This window comes from Pomacea canaliculata, linkage group LG1 (assembly GCF_003073045.1).
Source record: "Pomacea canaliculata isolate SZHN2017 linkage group LG1, ASM307304v1, whole genome shotgun sequence".
Classification (NCBI taxonomy): Eukaryota; Metazoa; Mollusca; class Gastropoda; order Architaenioglossa; family Ampullariidae; genus Pomacea; species Pomacea canaliculata.
Genome location: NC_037590.1, coordinates 15174403 through 15189500, shown reverse-complemented (window position 1 = coordinate 15189500; position 15098 = coordinate 15174403). Strand labels below are relative to the sequence as shown.

The 15098-nt window shown below is 37.8% G+C and overlaps 2 protein-coding genes across 2 annotated transcripts; both read right to left on the bottom strand.

The window, feature by feature from the left end:
• Positions 1-2722: 2722 nt before the first annotated feature.
• On the bottom strand, positions 2723-11061 carry LOC112567654 (RNA-binding protein 40-like). The gene is given in 17 exon segments (XM_025244406.1): positions 2723-3558; positions 4251-4383; positions 4621-4679; positions 4854-4948; positions 5107-5206; positions 5431-5507; positions 5970-6217; positions 7283-7392; positions 7601-7650; positions 7653-7668; positions 8103-8214; positions 8491-8586; positions 9064-9179; positions 9471-9518; positions 9935-10056; positions 10809-10847; positions 11052-11061. Coding segments are annotated over 17 exon segments (1470 nt in total). The 3' UTR covers positions 2723-3519.
• A 343-nt stretch (positions 11062-11404) lies between these two features.
• On the bottom strand, positions 11405-15081 carry LOC112570657 (tRNA wybutosine-synthesizing protein 5-like). Its single transcript, XM_025249207.1, has 7 exons — positions 14932-15081; positions 14327-14481; positions 13685-13754; positions 13023-13205; positions 12598-12685; positions 12275-12391; positions 11405-11708 (listed from the first exon to the last, which is right to left on the bottom strand). The coding sequence occupies exons 1-7, from the start codon at positions 15010-15012 to the stop codon at positions 11437-11439; spliced, it is 966 nt and encodes a 321-aa protein (XP_025104992.1). The 5' UTR covers positions 15013-15081; the 3' UTR covers positions 11405-11436.
• Between the last annotated feature and the right edge of the window lie 17 nt (positions 15082-15098).

The following is a 15098-nucleotide window of genomic DNA, read 5'->3' as shown; positions in this document are numbered from 1 at the left end:
CAGCTCGATATAAGTAGCACAAAAATGAACAAGGCGAGGATAACATTACAGTTCGGCTGCCTTGTTTGGAGAAGAAAGAAGAAAGGCGCAGTGCCGACCGAGTCACAACTTGCTCCTGAAAAAAACCAAACCCTTTCGAATCGATGAGTGGGTGGGTCGGAAAAGTGAGAAGGGGGAGGAGGGTACGCACGGACTCGTCGCTAGCCTCGGTAGTGAGGTTCAAGTACAGTCACTAGTCGGCCAGTCTACCCTGAGAGTGCGAGACAGAACTTAAGGAACCATTGGACACTCAGGGACCCTTCTCTGTTTCCTGTCAGAAAGGTCCGCCAGCGTTGCTCAAGTCGTTCCGACCGCTTCTGATTTTCTTCTCCTGTAGGTGATGAGGCTATCGACCACCAATACCTCCCACCAACCCACTACTCCTTGTCATACCACGCGACTAGTAGTTGTCAACAGGGGACCAACACCCTCCCACACACCCCCTCAATGAGTACCGAACGACAAGGTTTACACTGCTAGGGTTTTTCCAACCCACTCACTCAGATGACACCCAACGGGATCTCTTCGGGATTTCGGCGGATGGTGGGGAGGGATAGGAAATCGAGAAAATGCCCCATGGAGCCCCTTTCAAGCTTCGGCGTCGGCTGCTTTGTTCCAGTCCCACAACTGCTTCTGCCATCAGGCGAAGGGTCCAGAGTTCGGGTTTGCACATTGCGAGTGCTTGGTACCTCGAGTGCATGCAAGCACATCGTTGCTTGCGTGCGGCGTGACAACCGCCAACATGGAATCCACTGTTTTCACGTACAAAACCACCGTACATGCGTTAAGCTCGGCCTAGCCGAGTAAAGGTTGTCATGGCGGTCCATGAATAATGCATCTTCCTGGCATCCGATCTGCTCAAGCGCTCGATCACGTGGGTGGCTGGAGGGCCAGGATGCTGCATGCGGCTGTTGGCAGTTTCCTTTCCAGCTGTCCGAGAGAGGGTCGGAGGGAGATCTTGTTAAGGATGCGCTTCCTTACCCCCACTCCTACCCCCGTCTCTCGTGCCGAGTGCAGCTGACTTCATTGTTTCTGGAACCGGTGTCGACCTCCCACCCCGAGCCGTGGATCACCGACACCAGAACCGTCACCTTAAAACACGACCCGTGAGTTGACGAGATCGCAAGGCGAGATTCTCGCCAATGCCTCGTGACTGTCGAGACCGCGTGGAGAGATTCTCGATGAAAGTCGCAGCAGACGAGATCACGAGGCGATAATCTAGGCAAAGCCTGATCTTATCGGCGATACTTCCATCGATCCTTATTATTAAAAAAAAAAAAAAAGGCGACCTGCGACCTTCCCACGTCCTGTTCTCAGCTTCAGCCCCATTCCCCATCAACACTTGTCTCCGAGGACGTGTCCTCCGCAAGGCACCCCTGCGCCATCTGATCTGCCCTCTGGGAACAAGCCATTATGGGAGGTGGGCAAAGTCGACAGACGCGAGGCACAGTCGATGTTAAACTGCAAAATATAGAGCAGGACGGGGGATATAAGCAAACGCTGATTGCTAATGCCAGAAATGCTATTGACATTGGTAACGCCCTCGTAACATTATTCCAAACCTGATAAAACTATTTGTTTTTTTTATTCTAGCTGCTTAAGATGCTTCTGTTGGAAGGCACGGAGAGCGATTTTAAACACGAACAAACACTAGATGGGGGAAGGGGAATTAAAAACAAGACTATCCATTGATATTAGCTCCGGTTACAGATTATATCGCTTATCTGAGGTCAGCGCAAACAAAACCGTGTCACGGTTGCGAGAAGTCCGACCTGATACGCTGCTTTATGATGAGGGCGTCATGTGCTTTCTGGCTTCTTGTGCTGCCGGAATGCATCCCACTCTGAGCACTGGCCTAAACATGGGCACAACAGCGAGTATTGGACATTGCAGGGTTGTATTTGTAAATGCCTTCTTCCAGGGTGGATGAAGTGAAGTGATAAATAACTCTTTGCGAATTGTAATCAAGGAGTTTTAATCCTTTTTATAAATACCGAACTCTTGGTGCATGCGCGAGTTCTTTTTTGTATGCGTGTGCGGGATTTGTGTTGTGTGTTTTTGCGTGCATTTTGTGAGTTCCCATGCCTTGTATTCGTGCGAGCGTTTATGTGTGCATGTGGAGGGGGGAGGGATGAATTTCAACAAAAGAAAGAAGCAATCAAATAATGAGAATCTAAAATACCAGCGAAGCATATAGGAAAGGAACAAATGTATCAGGTAAACCAGTGAAGACAACTTCAACGATCAGCACTGGCGACTGCCTCATAAGAAGCACTGACGAGAGCCTCATAAATGACCCTAAACTCGCGAGTACCTTCATAAATATTATCGAATCACACGCTCATTTTGTCCGAAAGGGACTTGTAGGTACACACCTCAGGTCTCAGAATGAAGCAGCTAGTTCGGAATACCGTAGAAATGCAGCAATACCGGTGACCGGCCATAGAATTTTGAACTCATTCCTTTAGGGGTATTGTGGGGCAAAGGTCAGGCAACCAACGAAGAATCGTGTCAATAGACGTTAATGGTGTACTGTCTAACGAAATTTCAGCGACGTCATCGAAATTACCAACTACTTGCATATATCCAACACATACGGGACAACGTATTCTATAACCTTATGGAAGATTAAAACATCATCTCTCTCTCACACACACACACACTGCTGCGACTATTAAACTGCTTTGATCGCGCAATAAATCTTATATTAGAAATTTGACACAAATCACACGTCAAAAAACATCGGCCTGCAATCAGATGAAACAATAAAACCAGATTCCAAAGGGCATTCCTCTGGAACGCGTCAATACATCCACTGAATGAAGTGGACAAGTCCGGAATGGATTTTAAATGAGTTCTGAAAATTTTCCAGACACAGTCAAAACACTGCCTGTCGATCTCGAGGTCAGCCGCGCAGTTCTGGTACCGTGTGCCGAGGATGAAGCTTTGTAGTGTCTCCAATAGTGTTGGAGGTACGATGTGTTCCGTCATGCGCTATGCATCCGGGAATGGAACACACATTACTGAAGCGCTAAACGACCATGGCAGCCTCCCATACGATCCTTTTATCGTCATCACTTATTCAGCTCTGCTACCTCCTGAATCGTACGTGCCGTGTGGTTTAACATTTATCGATGTCCGGTTGTGAGATGCTCCCTTCATGGCGACTGGGTCCGATTCTGCTGTTAGAGGGGCCAGATAGCCATGGGAATACATTCCTTAAAACAGTAGAACACCAGAGAACTGTTCCGTTTTTAATTATACATCCCACCAACCACGGTATGCGATTTCCCCTTGATGCAAGCATTGTGTTATCTCTCGATACATTCAAATTATGCACCACACGCGTCTCATCAGTCACTCTCTTCTCTCCATGGAAAAACCGCTCTTCATTTTCTTGTCTTCTTTTTCACACTTGGTATCTGTGTGTCTCTAAAACACCAGCACGTTTGAAATGCCACATGTCAGGCTGTCAGTTCTCTAGTCATCATCTTGGTGTTTGGCTGAACGAGCAAATTGCTGAAAACGAAAAAATAAAAGCACACAAAAAAGCTTGAAATGTTATTTCACAAAGCAGTTTTATGGGTTCACTGTATAAAATATAACTACATATTCTTCAATGTTATCATTATTGCACCAAAATCTGATGAAGAATATTCCACTCCTACAAACACACAAATGCTAGTGGTGAAGAATGTTTTGGGCACTCCTCCCTTGCGGCCACTGCACATTTTTTTCTCATCTTCTCCGCCCTATCTCTTTCTTTCTCTGACCTCTACCTCTCTCTCACATACCTCCCAACCATCTACTCAAATGAGGTACACATCAATTTACAACATCACATCAAATGTACATTACAATGACTCTATTCATGAGAGGGGAAAAACAAAGGCATGCATTTCACCATCAGCAAAGATATATTCACGCAAAAAAACCCCCAAAACTAAACCAAAAAAACACACCAATGCACATGTAAGCAGATTAATATAGACCTTTATGCATACATATACTTCTTTGTATGTTCAAACGCCTGTACTCCACATATACACCTTTCATTCTTATCTCCTCCCCACCATACACATACTCGAAGAACACCCAGGGTAGAGGGAAAAAAAAAACCAACGAAAAAAAATTAAAAAAGAAAGATGCAGCACCAAATAAACAGAATGGTGAACAGATGATGAGATAGCATGAATTCTCCTACTGCTTACCACTGCCATAGGCTTTCCTTTCAAGACAAAGGCATTGACATCTGCAACAGCTTGCTTAGCCTGCTCGGTGCCAGGTAAAGTCACAAATGCCTGTCCCTTCATTCGACCCTCCCTCATCAGACGAATGTCAAACCTGTAAGACAAACAGACGAACAAGAACTTTATCTTAACCATAAATTAACAAAAAGTTACTTTAAAGTCCATTAAGCAACTAGTTTTTTCTGTATTAAAAAAAATTTGAAAAACTATAAAAGGTTATACATGTATAAATGAGCACTATTTGAGTCTTGTCTTTGCTGTATGAAACATTAATAGGATGTTTTAAACTGTGGTCATTCTGTGCCAAGGACAATGTTGCAAAGTTTCTTACATAATTTTTTCCCCTTCGTCAGCCCAGTTGACATAACGACCAAAAATCCAGTGCAGGTCCTGATAACAAAATAAAATATTAAAGTAATATCAATTAATAAATTATTTCTTAATGTTGCAAATAAAAGCTAACATAATATAATTTGAAATCACATTAATATTTTTTAAAGGAGGCCAATCCCTAAAACATTATCCTAAGCACAGCAAAACTAATGCAAATGTCCCCTTACGAACCTCTTCCGTCACTTGTCTGGCCAGGTTTTTGATGTAAAGCCGCCGACTTGGCTCTCCTTGCTGATAATTCCGGAACACTGCAATCTTTTCTGTTTCTAAACATTCAGCAACAATCATGTCAGCAAGACATTTTAGAAATGAAGCAAGAAAATAGTGTATTTTTAAAAAGTATCACAATAAAACATTCAAGGACATAAATCTTCTTGCAATGCCAAACATCTTGTACAGTTGTGGATTTCTATTTTATTCTTACCTTTATGGGACATTCTCCCCTTGGACAGTTCAGAATCAGTAACAAAAATTGTTTCTGACCATTCCTTTTCCTTTTCTTCCTCATTTCCTTTGTCCAAAGGCTTCATAAAAAAACACAAACAACAAATTATTTAGCTCAGGATTGTGCAAAGTAATTTAACTTAATCCCTTCTAGTGATTCAATCCATCCTGATCAAATTGTGATAGTGCTACTTTTTGTTTTCTACAAAGGAGTGGAAAAGGTATGCCAGTTATTTGCATTTCGTTATATTCTGTTATTTACATTCTGTCTGTTGCTAAAAGGCATTACTTTGTTAATGCATACTTTGACAACTGGAGTAAGAACACCAAATCCACTGGACTGGACTTCTTTGTCAGCATCAATAACATTTCCTGCAGTATCTGCAAAACAAACAACAATGAAAGTCTTTTTCTCTACTTTTCCACACAGATATCTGCTGGTGAAAAAAGTAAATATAAATGACATTGTTGAATTATTAATGCTACATAGAAAGCATGAATCAAGTGACTAGAGATTTCAAACTGTTCTCTAGATCTGCTTTTGTGATTCAGCAAACCCAGTCTCCATTTACAGTTGGGAGCAAGGATGTACAGCACTAATCAATGGGTAGGGATGTTAAAAAGAACTCAATTTACTTGTCATGAGAAGCATCAATTCTCAAATCATCCACGCTTATGAAAACACCGCTAATTTCCGTTTAGAGCCATTAAAAACTTTGTGTGTGAGGTAAAGTTTCTGTAACTAAAGGGCCATAATCTCACTTAAACATTTTTTGTTTTTTCCAGAAGGCGCGTACCATTTCATATACAAAATATCTAAGTGATATTTAACAAGTTATCTACCTTCTGGTTGCTCTGGCAGGGGTAAAACTTGACTTTCTGCTGCATCTGTTACAGCATTCGGCAGATTTAACTGTATTTTCCGCCGGCTTCCACTCTCTGCGATTTGCTCAAATACTTCCTCCAATGATACAGCATGAGAAGAGGGTTTAACCTCAAAGTTCTGAGGCTGGACAAGTGACAGTCGAGCCCGTTTTCTCACTCTCCTCTTCTCACGTTGGGGACGTTTCAGCAAGACCTCTTCATCTGGTCTAAAAATACAGCAGACATAAAATATCAATCAGGATTAATGTCGAATGGCCAAAAATATCAAATAAACCCATAAAAACTTCCCTTAAATGGGAACTAATCCATGTCACACCCAATGATGAAAAACCAAGCAGCAGTTGCTGCCACCTGCATCTGTTGTACTAAAATGAGTAAACAAATAAGTAAACAGCTGGGACAGAGACAAACGATCACTGCAGGAAATGTGGCTTGGCCATGGCTTCATGTTGTTCATGCCATTTTGATTAATGATGAAGTGGGGGGAGGGGTATTAGTGTTTTACTCCAAGCCATTAACTAAGACTATATCATGGCTTGCCAGCCAGCCCTTCTAAAAACAGATGCCACACGTAGAGAAAGAACACCGTGCCCAAGATGAGAGCTAAAACCAGTGCAGCCAACCCGCATAGTAAGATTACAGTCGCTAACCATCTGATTCATGATGAAAATAAATTGCTTTATTAGTGTTGTGATTTTATTCATGAAATCTGTGTAAACATTTGATAACCAGTAATGATAAAATATCAACATTCATGTTTAGTAGGTTACAAACTGTCCTGCAGTAAACCAGGTGCATGGCAGGCTCAAAATGCTGGGCAAAGATAGGCCAGAGTAGGAAAGATTTGATCTTATTTCTCAAGCCTAAGATCATACTCAAGTTGAACGAATTCATGAATGATGGTAGCACTCAATTACAGAAAACACTGATAAGAATTAGTAGTGAAACTCTACAATCTTCTGGGTTCCCTCTCTCTGGAATGTAATACCATATTTTTATGACCCATGAACAATTGACTTTTCACAGACAGATACTTTCAGTCATCCTGCTCTATCGGGTCTTGTCTTTTGTAAACACCTATAAGTGCAGCAATGGTTCCAACAAAATTATATGGATTATTATTTTATTTTATAGTCAGGAATTTTCCATGACCTGAACATTATTTCAAGGGTTCTGTCAGAACTAAAAGTTAGAGAAAGGCTGGTATAAACCCATTTATTATGAATGCCCCCATCACCACTGTAAGCTATCTCTTGCTACATGCTTCTCACCTGTGAATACCTGCATCACCTTCTATCTCTGACTCTTCGGTGCTGGACAGTTCCATTTCCTCTGTCTCTAACTTGTCTGCTGTGTAACCAGAGATGATTGTGTCAGCTGCCTGGAAACAAAATATTTCACCTATTAATAGACTTCCTCACTGCTATACATTCTTTTGAAATACTAGTAGTTATTGTGCTAAAGGTTACATTTCATCAGAAGCTCTATCTTGTAGCTACATGACTGAGCACTCCTGGAGTTTTCACAACAAAGAACTTTTAAAGAAAATATATCGTCATTAAAAGAAGTTAGATTTAACTTTATACTACCATTGGAGGTTGTGCTGTAACTGGTCCAAAGGGTGCTGGCAAATCCATTTATTCATGAGATGAAGCACCTGAAGATAAGCCATAAATGATATATCTTTATCAGAATTTTTATCCCCTAACAATGCTACAACCATCTAAATCTTTAGCGTTGTCACTACTGACAACTACATTTAAATGTTACCAAACTATAATTCTGTAGTATTAATAGAAAATTCCCACATACACTTATAATCACATGAAGCAGAAAGAAGATGAAGATAAAAAAGAAATAAACACATTCACCAAAATCAGTGCACATTGCAAGACATCCAAAGATGACCAATATCCAGGAAGCAGAAATTGAAAAATGTTATCTATCAAAAAGGGCTTTGGCAACTACTCTTCTAATTCTTGTTAATTTACATTCAAAGTCTCCCCAAAAGAACCATTAACCTTAACAAAGAACTACTCTGAACAGTAAAATAAATAACTTCAAAAAAAGAATCTAACAATTAAAAAGTACCTGAACATAGAACTTTGGACATGCTGCCAAAGCGTTGCTGATGTTCATTAGAATGGATGGTGATGGGGGAGGGTACAAATAAAATAATCGACGACGTCTTGGATACTTCAGCCTGTAAGGATGATATGTGAGAGAAAGATAGAACAAAATCTAATAAAGGTAATTTATCTATGCTTATCAATACTCTACTTTAAAAGTATGACAATGCCCAAGTTTACATGAACCAATAATTCCAGATAAACTAGTAAAGGACGGAGATATTTTCCTACTAGGATAGTTCTACAATGAGGAATACTGGGAACAAATATTCATTGTTTTCAATGAGTTTGTGTTTATTTAAGCTTGAAAAGTAAAAGTTATAAAATCAGCGCAGAATTAGCAAGCTTACCCCCATTTATGAAAGGAAAAGTCAAAAGGATTTTCTTCCACTTCATTGTCTTTTTTTTCATTTACTTTGTCATCCTTAGCATTCTTTTCATGAATTCTGAAAAAAGAAAACTATTGATAATAAAAGACATCAACAATAGCCTCTAATTCTTGAACCTATTACAGCACACAATCTTAAGGCAAGGGAGGTAATACATTTTCAGGGTTATGCTATTAAGAAATACTGTCAAAAACTGTTCTTGAATGTCAAGATGAAAAGTGTGGTTTAAGTGGATTTAAAAAAAAAATCTAATGAGTTAAAAATGTAATTTCATTTGTGTTTTTGAATGTATTTGCTGTTATGTGTTCAGCTCAGGTAATAAACAGAAATTTGTGAAATGTATCGACTGGTATAAAGTGCATAATTCTCCATCCTGCCATTTCTTTCTCACTCATGCTTGCACAGAGAGAGAGAGAGCTGTACAAAGCAAGATTTGTAAAAACACCATTTAAATATGCATCTGCTGAAACAGAAAAATGTTGCCCCCTGCCACCACTACCTCCAAAAAAAAAAACTTAAAAAAAGGTAAAGTACCTGCTTTCTGGCTGAGTATCTGTGACAGAAGGAAAGTGATGTATGTCCTGATCTCGAGCCAGCTCAACTACAATCTTACATCCTAGCAATTCCACCTGGTGCAGTTTTGCCAGCACCTATGCACACCATAACAGGCTGACTAGCAAGAAATAAGTTGGTGATATACCCAAAGGAAAACAAAATTTGCATTTTGTAATTTTAAAAATTACTTGCTGATGAAATTCTTGCAAACCCTACAACTTATTGCAAAATTGGAATAAATAAAACACAGAACACATTTAAAATAAAAAAATGCAGAAAGGAGACTTTAGTGACCTAAATTTAGGTTAAGGAAAAAAAATGCTAAAGGTGGCAGAAACTGTTACCACTGTTACTGCCAGTAACTTAATAAATAAATACTTAAATACCTGTAGTGCAGTCTCTTTGTTCTGGAATTCAGCAAAAGCGGTGTGTTTCTGCAGATAAAAGAAGAAACAGATACAAAAAAACTCATAAAATAAATGCCAACACACACAAATATATATAAAAAGAACCTTACTTCTTTGTTCTTCTCATGTGCTCAACACAAAGACTTTGCATGTTACAGATCTAAGATTAATGCTAAACTCCAATTTACACTTCAAACAATTATTTTTAACTACCAAGTAATTTCATGTGCTTTGCTTGCTAAGCAGTTGACTACAACCCACATGTTAATTATTACCTTTTATATTTAGAACAAAAATGTGAGATGGAGTGAAGATAAGACTTCTCTGATCTCTATATAAAGTTTGTCACAAATAAATATAGAAACACTACTTAAAGTTACATATAGATAACATTTATAGAATATTCTTAAATATGCCACATCATTTCTGACAACATTTCTTACCAGTGGGCCTTTGTTGCCCATAACACGAACTCTACAGGCACCAAAATGTTTGAGTAGGTCTTCCTTTTCATCCTTGCTGAGGGTCGATGGTAGGTGACGCACTAAAAGTGTACTACCTCCATCTGTTTAAAGTATACGTATGATTTGTCCTTTTTAAACTTTAATGTATTTCTTCATAATCTGAACTGTTTCTTAAATAGAAACAAGAGATATTCTTGAAAACATAAACATCTGTGAAACATGAGATGGAGTGTGAAAAATAAACATGCAGTTTCAAAAAAACTTGCTCAACAAGTATGCTGAGGAATCATGGGATGGGAATCATAAGATTAAGACATGAAAAGACATAGCTTTAAAAAATCTGGTGATAATTATTGTTATTGGTACTGTTTTCCAGACTGATGGATACCACATTCTAAACTATGCATAGGCAATAAACAAAATGGATGTTCTTGTAGATACTGGAGGAAAATAAAAATTGTGTGTACCAGACATCATGAAACTCTAAGAAAACAGTAACTAGCAAGCTTTTAAAACTGCTAACTGTGTAGTCATATCTTTTATGTCATTTGTTCTGTTGTTGGAGAACGTTGAGCTCTAATCTTTTCCAAAACTGTAATGAAATTTCGAGATCTTCGCCAATTCATGATAACAACGACAATTAACTCATAACTGTTCCTGTTTTTCCTCACTGCAAATATTTTATGAGTCAGTAAATACCATTTCTCTAGCGATAACTTAAACGCAAGTTCCCTTTTTGCTTATGTTTTGAAAGGTTTCGAAAACCTACGATGACACTTAAACAAGTTTGTTATGCATTCTCATAAATCTTGAATCAGGCACGTTAGTAAATATCTGTAAAATACATTCTTACCTTTGATTAAATCTCCAATAAACAATACAACTACATGTACTACTAGTCAGGAATACTTTCACTCTGAACGGAAGCAACGCTGTTCGCGCATTCGGACCAAGGGGAAGCTACTCTCCCAGACTGCTGGTCCAAGAGTTATACAAATGTTAATTAAAAGGCTAAAACCCTTTTTTTTTAAAAAAAAAATCTGCAAAAATCACAAGTTCATGATACTAGAAAGTGCCCATTTCAATTGTCACTTACACTTTTCCATAGTTATATGAAAGAAGACTATTTGGGACATAATGAAAAACTTATTTTCTTCTAAGAACTTTATAAAAAGACTAAGATTAATGCAAGATTAATGCACTAATTATTCAATAGATGAGCAAGTGTCGTAGAAACTTAAATTACAATTATTTAGAACTTGCTCAATTTTTGGAGGAACGAAAAAATTCTAAGATAAATATTTTTATTTATAAATATATGTTCTTTATACTTTGCTCTCATTTTGTATGCATAAATATTTAAAATTCATAGTGCATTGCACAAAATCATACCCAAAATTTTTGTACAACACACTTCATTTGTACCAAACAAACAGCACAAATCAAAAGAATATACCATTAAAAATTTGTGTTGTTTATTTTCAATCGCAATTTTTGTCTCCGCAATCTTTTTTGAAAGTTTTAGACTGTATTCTCAGCATAAGCCGCCGAGCGTAGAAGTCCCTGTATTCTTTAGGAAGATTTTCCAAGGCTTTGATAGCATTATCTACTATTTGCATGGCTCTTTGTGCTGGAATGAGGTCTTTGTTGCCATAAGTGTCTTTGCCATCGTATAGATCATTTTGTAAATGTTTCCAGAACACATTTACGGCAATGCCAAAATCCTTGGATATGACATTATGAAACCACAGAGCTGCAAGCAAAGAATAAGCCATGTTATCAGGAGCTTATGACATGCAAAGAGTAAATATTTGTCCATCAAAAAATATAGTACAGAAAGAAGTGACTGCAGAATTGTGCTAATTGCATCATGGAGGCCAGTGAAAGCAAAAAGACAAAGTGTTACAAAGGGTTAGAAGACAGTAAATCTTTAAAAAAATGAAAATAAAAAATAACTGAAATATCTTGCACCCATATGCACTTCTTATACAAGTGGTCCTCCTACCTCTCTGTGTGTGCACACAAGCGCACATATGAATTAATGCCCATGTCCACATGCATAAACCCTATGGTACATATCCATGAGTTTTTATGGTTCTGAGTTTGCACAAGATACATTAAATATCCTATATTATCCTAAACATATCTGTGTAATAGCTAATTGAAAGAATCAACACAAAGATTGAGGCTAGTTTACGTCAAATTAAGAACATACTAAAACAAAAGCACATGTTGAAAGCTAGAGATCTAAGAATCACTTATGTCTGTCAAAGTGCATGTTTGTGAAAGTCAAAATAATAGAATTAAATTATTTCAGACCTGGAATAAACAGTATATCTCCTGGTTCAAGACACCCCTCAATTCGACAGGCTTTAGCAAACTTGGGAAATCGTATCAGATCCGGGTTGTCAATGTCCAAAACTGCAGATTTATCACCTGCAAAATCCAGCCTTTTTTGGTAATTGTAAAATAAGAAATTGACTTAATTCTTTAACTTTCAAACATCAATATGACACGCATTCTTGTTATTTTATTCAACACTCTTTATTCAGACATCTTCATTGATTTTTGTAATCTATGCCATTGTTTCCATAATATAATAAATAAGTACTTAACACTTCTTTGATTGATGACTAGCTTACCATCCAGGTACAAGTTACAAGCTTCTTGTGGGCTGAAGAGGACCACTTTTTTGTGCCCAGTTACTTGGATCAGCATGTTGTCCATTATCTGAAACAAAAGCTCAGATGGGTACCGTATTACACATTCAAATCTAGTCCTATAGACTAAGCACTATGTACAGTCTGCTGTTTCATATATTTGTATTTGCTAATACACATTGATGTCCTGTAAATCAATTTTTTTTTGCATTTTTCACCCCCCCAACCACCCACCACCCATCCTCCATCAATATCAATCATCATCAGCATGTCCCTTAGGCTTGATTAGCTGTAGAGATGACTAATGATATTACCAACATTTTTTTTTTTTATTCTTTACCATTCACTGGGAAGTGATGAATGACAGTTTAGGCATTATCAAGTTCAAAAGAGTAAGTCAGTCTCACATCATAGTGTGTCCACAGTTGCAAACCCTTTGATGCAATTCGAAAGACACTGGAAAAAAATTTATCCTCATCAAAGAATGGTGGAATTGATATGTCACTTGCGAGCTTTGGAAACTGCCGGTGAATGTCAGCAATATCTCTGCGAGGATCTTCTCCAAGTGCTCTAAGATAGTAAACTTCATACTGCACAAGGAAAAAAAAAATTTTTTTTAATGTAGAAATAGTAAATTCTACAAATATCAAGAAGATAATTTTAGCACATATGACAAATACATCTAATTTACTAATGTTGTTGATGTCAACATGATACAGTTGTGATATACACCATTCAAATAATGACTATACTACTAAATTTATCATTAATATGTCTTATATGGAATTTGTTCTATACCATTAGCTTAGATGAATGATAAAAATAGTAAGCTTCTGTGAGAAACCATAAGACATTAAGAACTCTTGCACTTGTGAAAAAAGGAATTGCAAAAACAGAAACAATTGCTGATGCATGCGAATAGTAACAGTAGCAAGGCTGGAGACTTGCAAAACAAACAACCCCCCCAAAAAAAACCCCAAAACACTGCAATAACTTGTACAGATGTTAAAGTCATTCAACTTAAGTATGAATAAACCAACATGCAAAGCACCAGCTTATAAAGCCATACATCACTGGTGAAATAATCTTCATGCTTCTCTTCTGCTGCCCTTCTCACAAGTGTTGAAAATGGCAAAGACCTTCATGAGTGATAAGAAAGAGGTAAAGTATTTGTTAAATTTGTTCTGTAAAGTTTGTAACACTAAAATGAGCCTGTTTTATAAAATACCACTCATATTGGCTAAATTATAAGCTAGTTCATTATTACTCGTGATATGACTTCCAAAGACTTTACGTTGTCAGACTAATGTCAGATGTTTAGTCTTTGTGACTCCTTCATTGAAATCTATATATTAATATTCCCCATTAGAAAATTTGTAGGAGCTGTACTGCACTTTGGACCTTTTTATAGACATTGTGTTTTTAAAAAAATGCTGTTATAACTAGACAAAGTCACAAGAAAGGCAACAGAATTTATGGTCTAAAATATGCAACTATTTGCAAATACTCTTGTGGAGAACCTATTTTATTTTGAATAACATATACTTCCTTTAAAGTATTTCTCATATACCCAAATCTGGAAAAGTATTGAATAGTGCGTTCGTTTTACGTCTCAGACAGCTGCTTACATTCTGAAATACCACAGCTCACAATTTATTTTATAATTCATCATATAATCAGGTAATTATGATAAATAACAACTCTGGCACACCTGTAAACAAAATTTTTGGTGATAAAATCCATTTGTTTATGAACTGAGACATGGACCTTGACTTCCATCTCACCTCCTTGATGTGCGAGGTAATCCACTGTCCATTTATGTCTACATGGCCCTATGTCTATACCTCTCAAAATGGCTGGTCTTCTCTGGTGCCAAACAAAAAAGTGTCAACAACAACAACAAATCACGAAAAGATTCATTCGTTGATCCTTTTACTGATATAAACTGACAAACAGCTATGCTGGTCTGCCATGACTGGTCATCGGGGTAACAGCTGGATGGATGTAGTGGCCGACAAGGCTTGCCACTTAGCCCAACGTGGACAGTACTTGAAATTATGTTCCATAACCACATAAACTAAATGGGGAAAAAAATATGGCAAATTAAATCTACAATGCAAGATGCAGTATGTATCATATTGATTGATTCTTTATTACTTTAAGGACATAGCTTCAGCAAAGGGTGTTTCAAAGTTAGTGTTGAGGACTAGATCAAACTAAGCAGAAAGAAAATGCATACAATATTAATATTTCATTAACTGCATAGTTGGCTAAAGCTTAGCAGAAAATAGGCAAAAATATTGATTTTTATTCTACCCTTGGATAAATTTCTTCTTGAAATTTTTTGTTTGTGACATCATGGTAAACAATTAGAGAATCACTCGTCTTTTCAGCCATCCTGGGAGATAAACGTCTAATAATGTTGGTTCATAGCTTCCACGACGCTTTCGTGTCCCTGCGTGCCAAGGGAGGCTACTCTGATG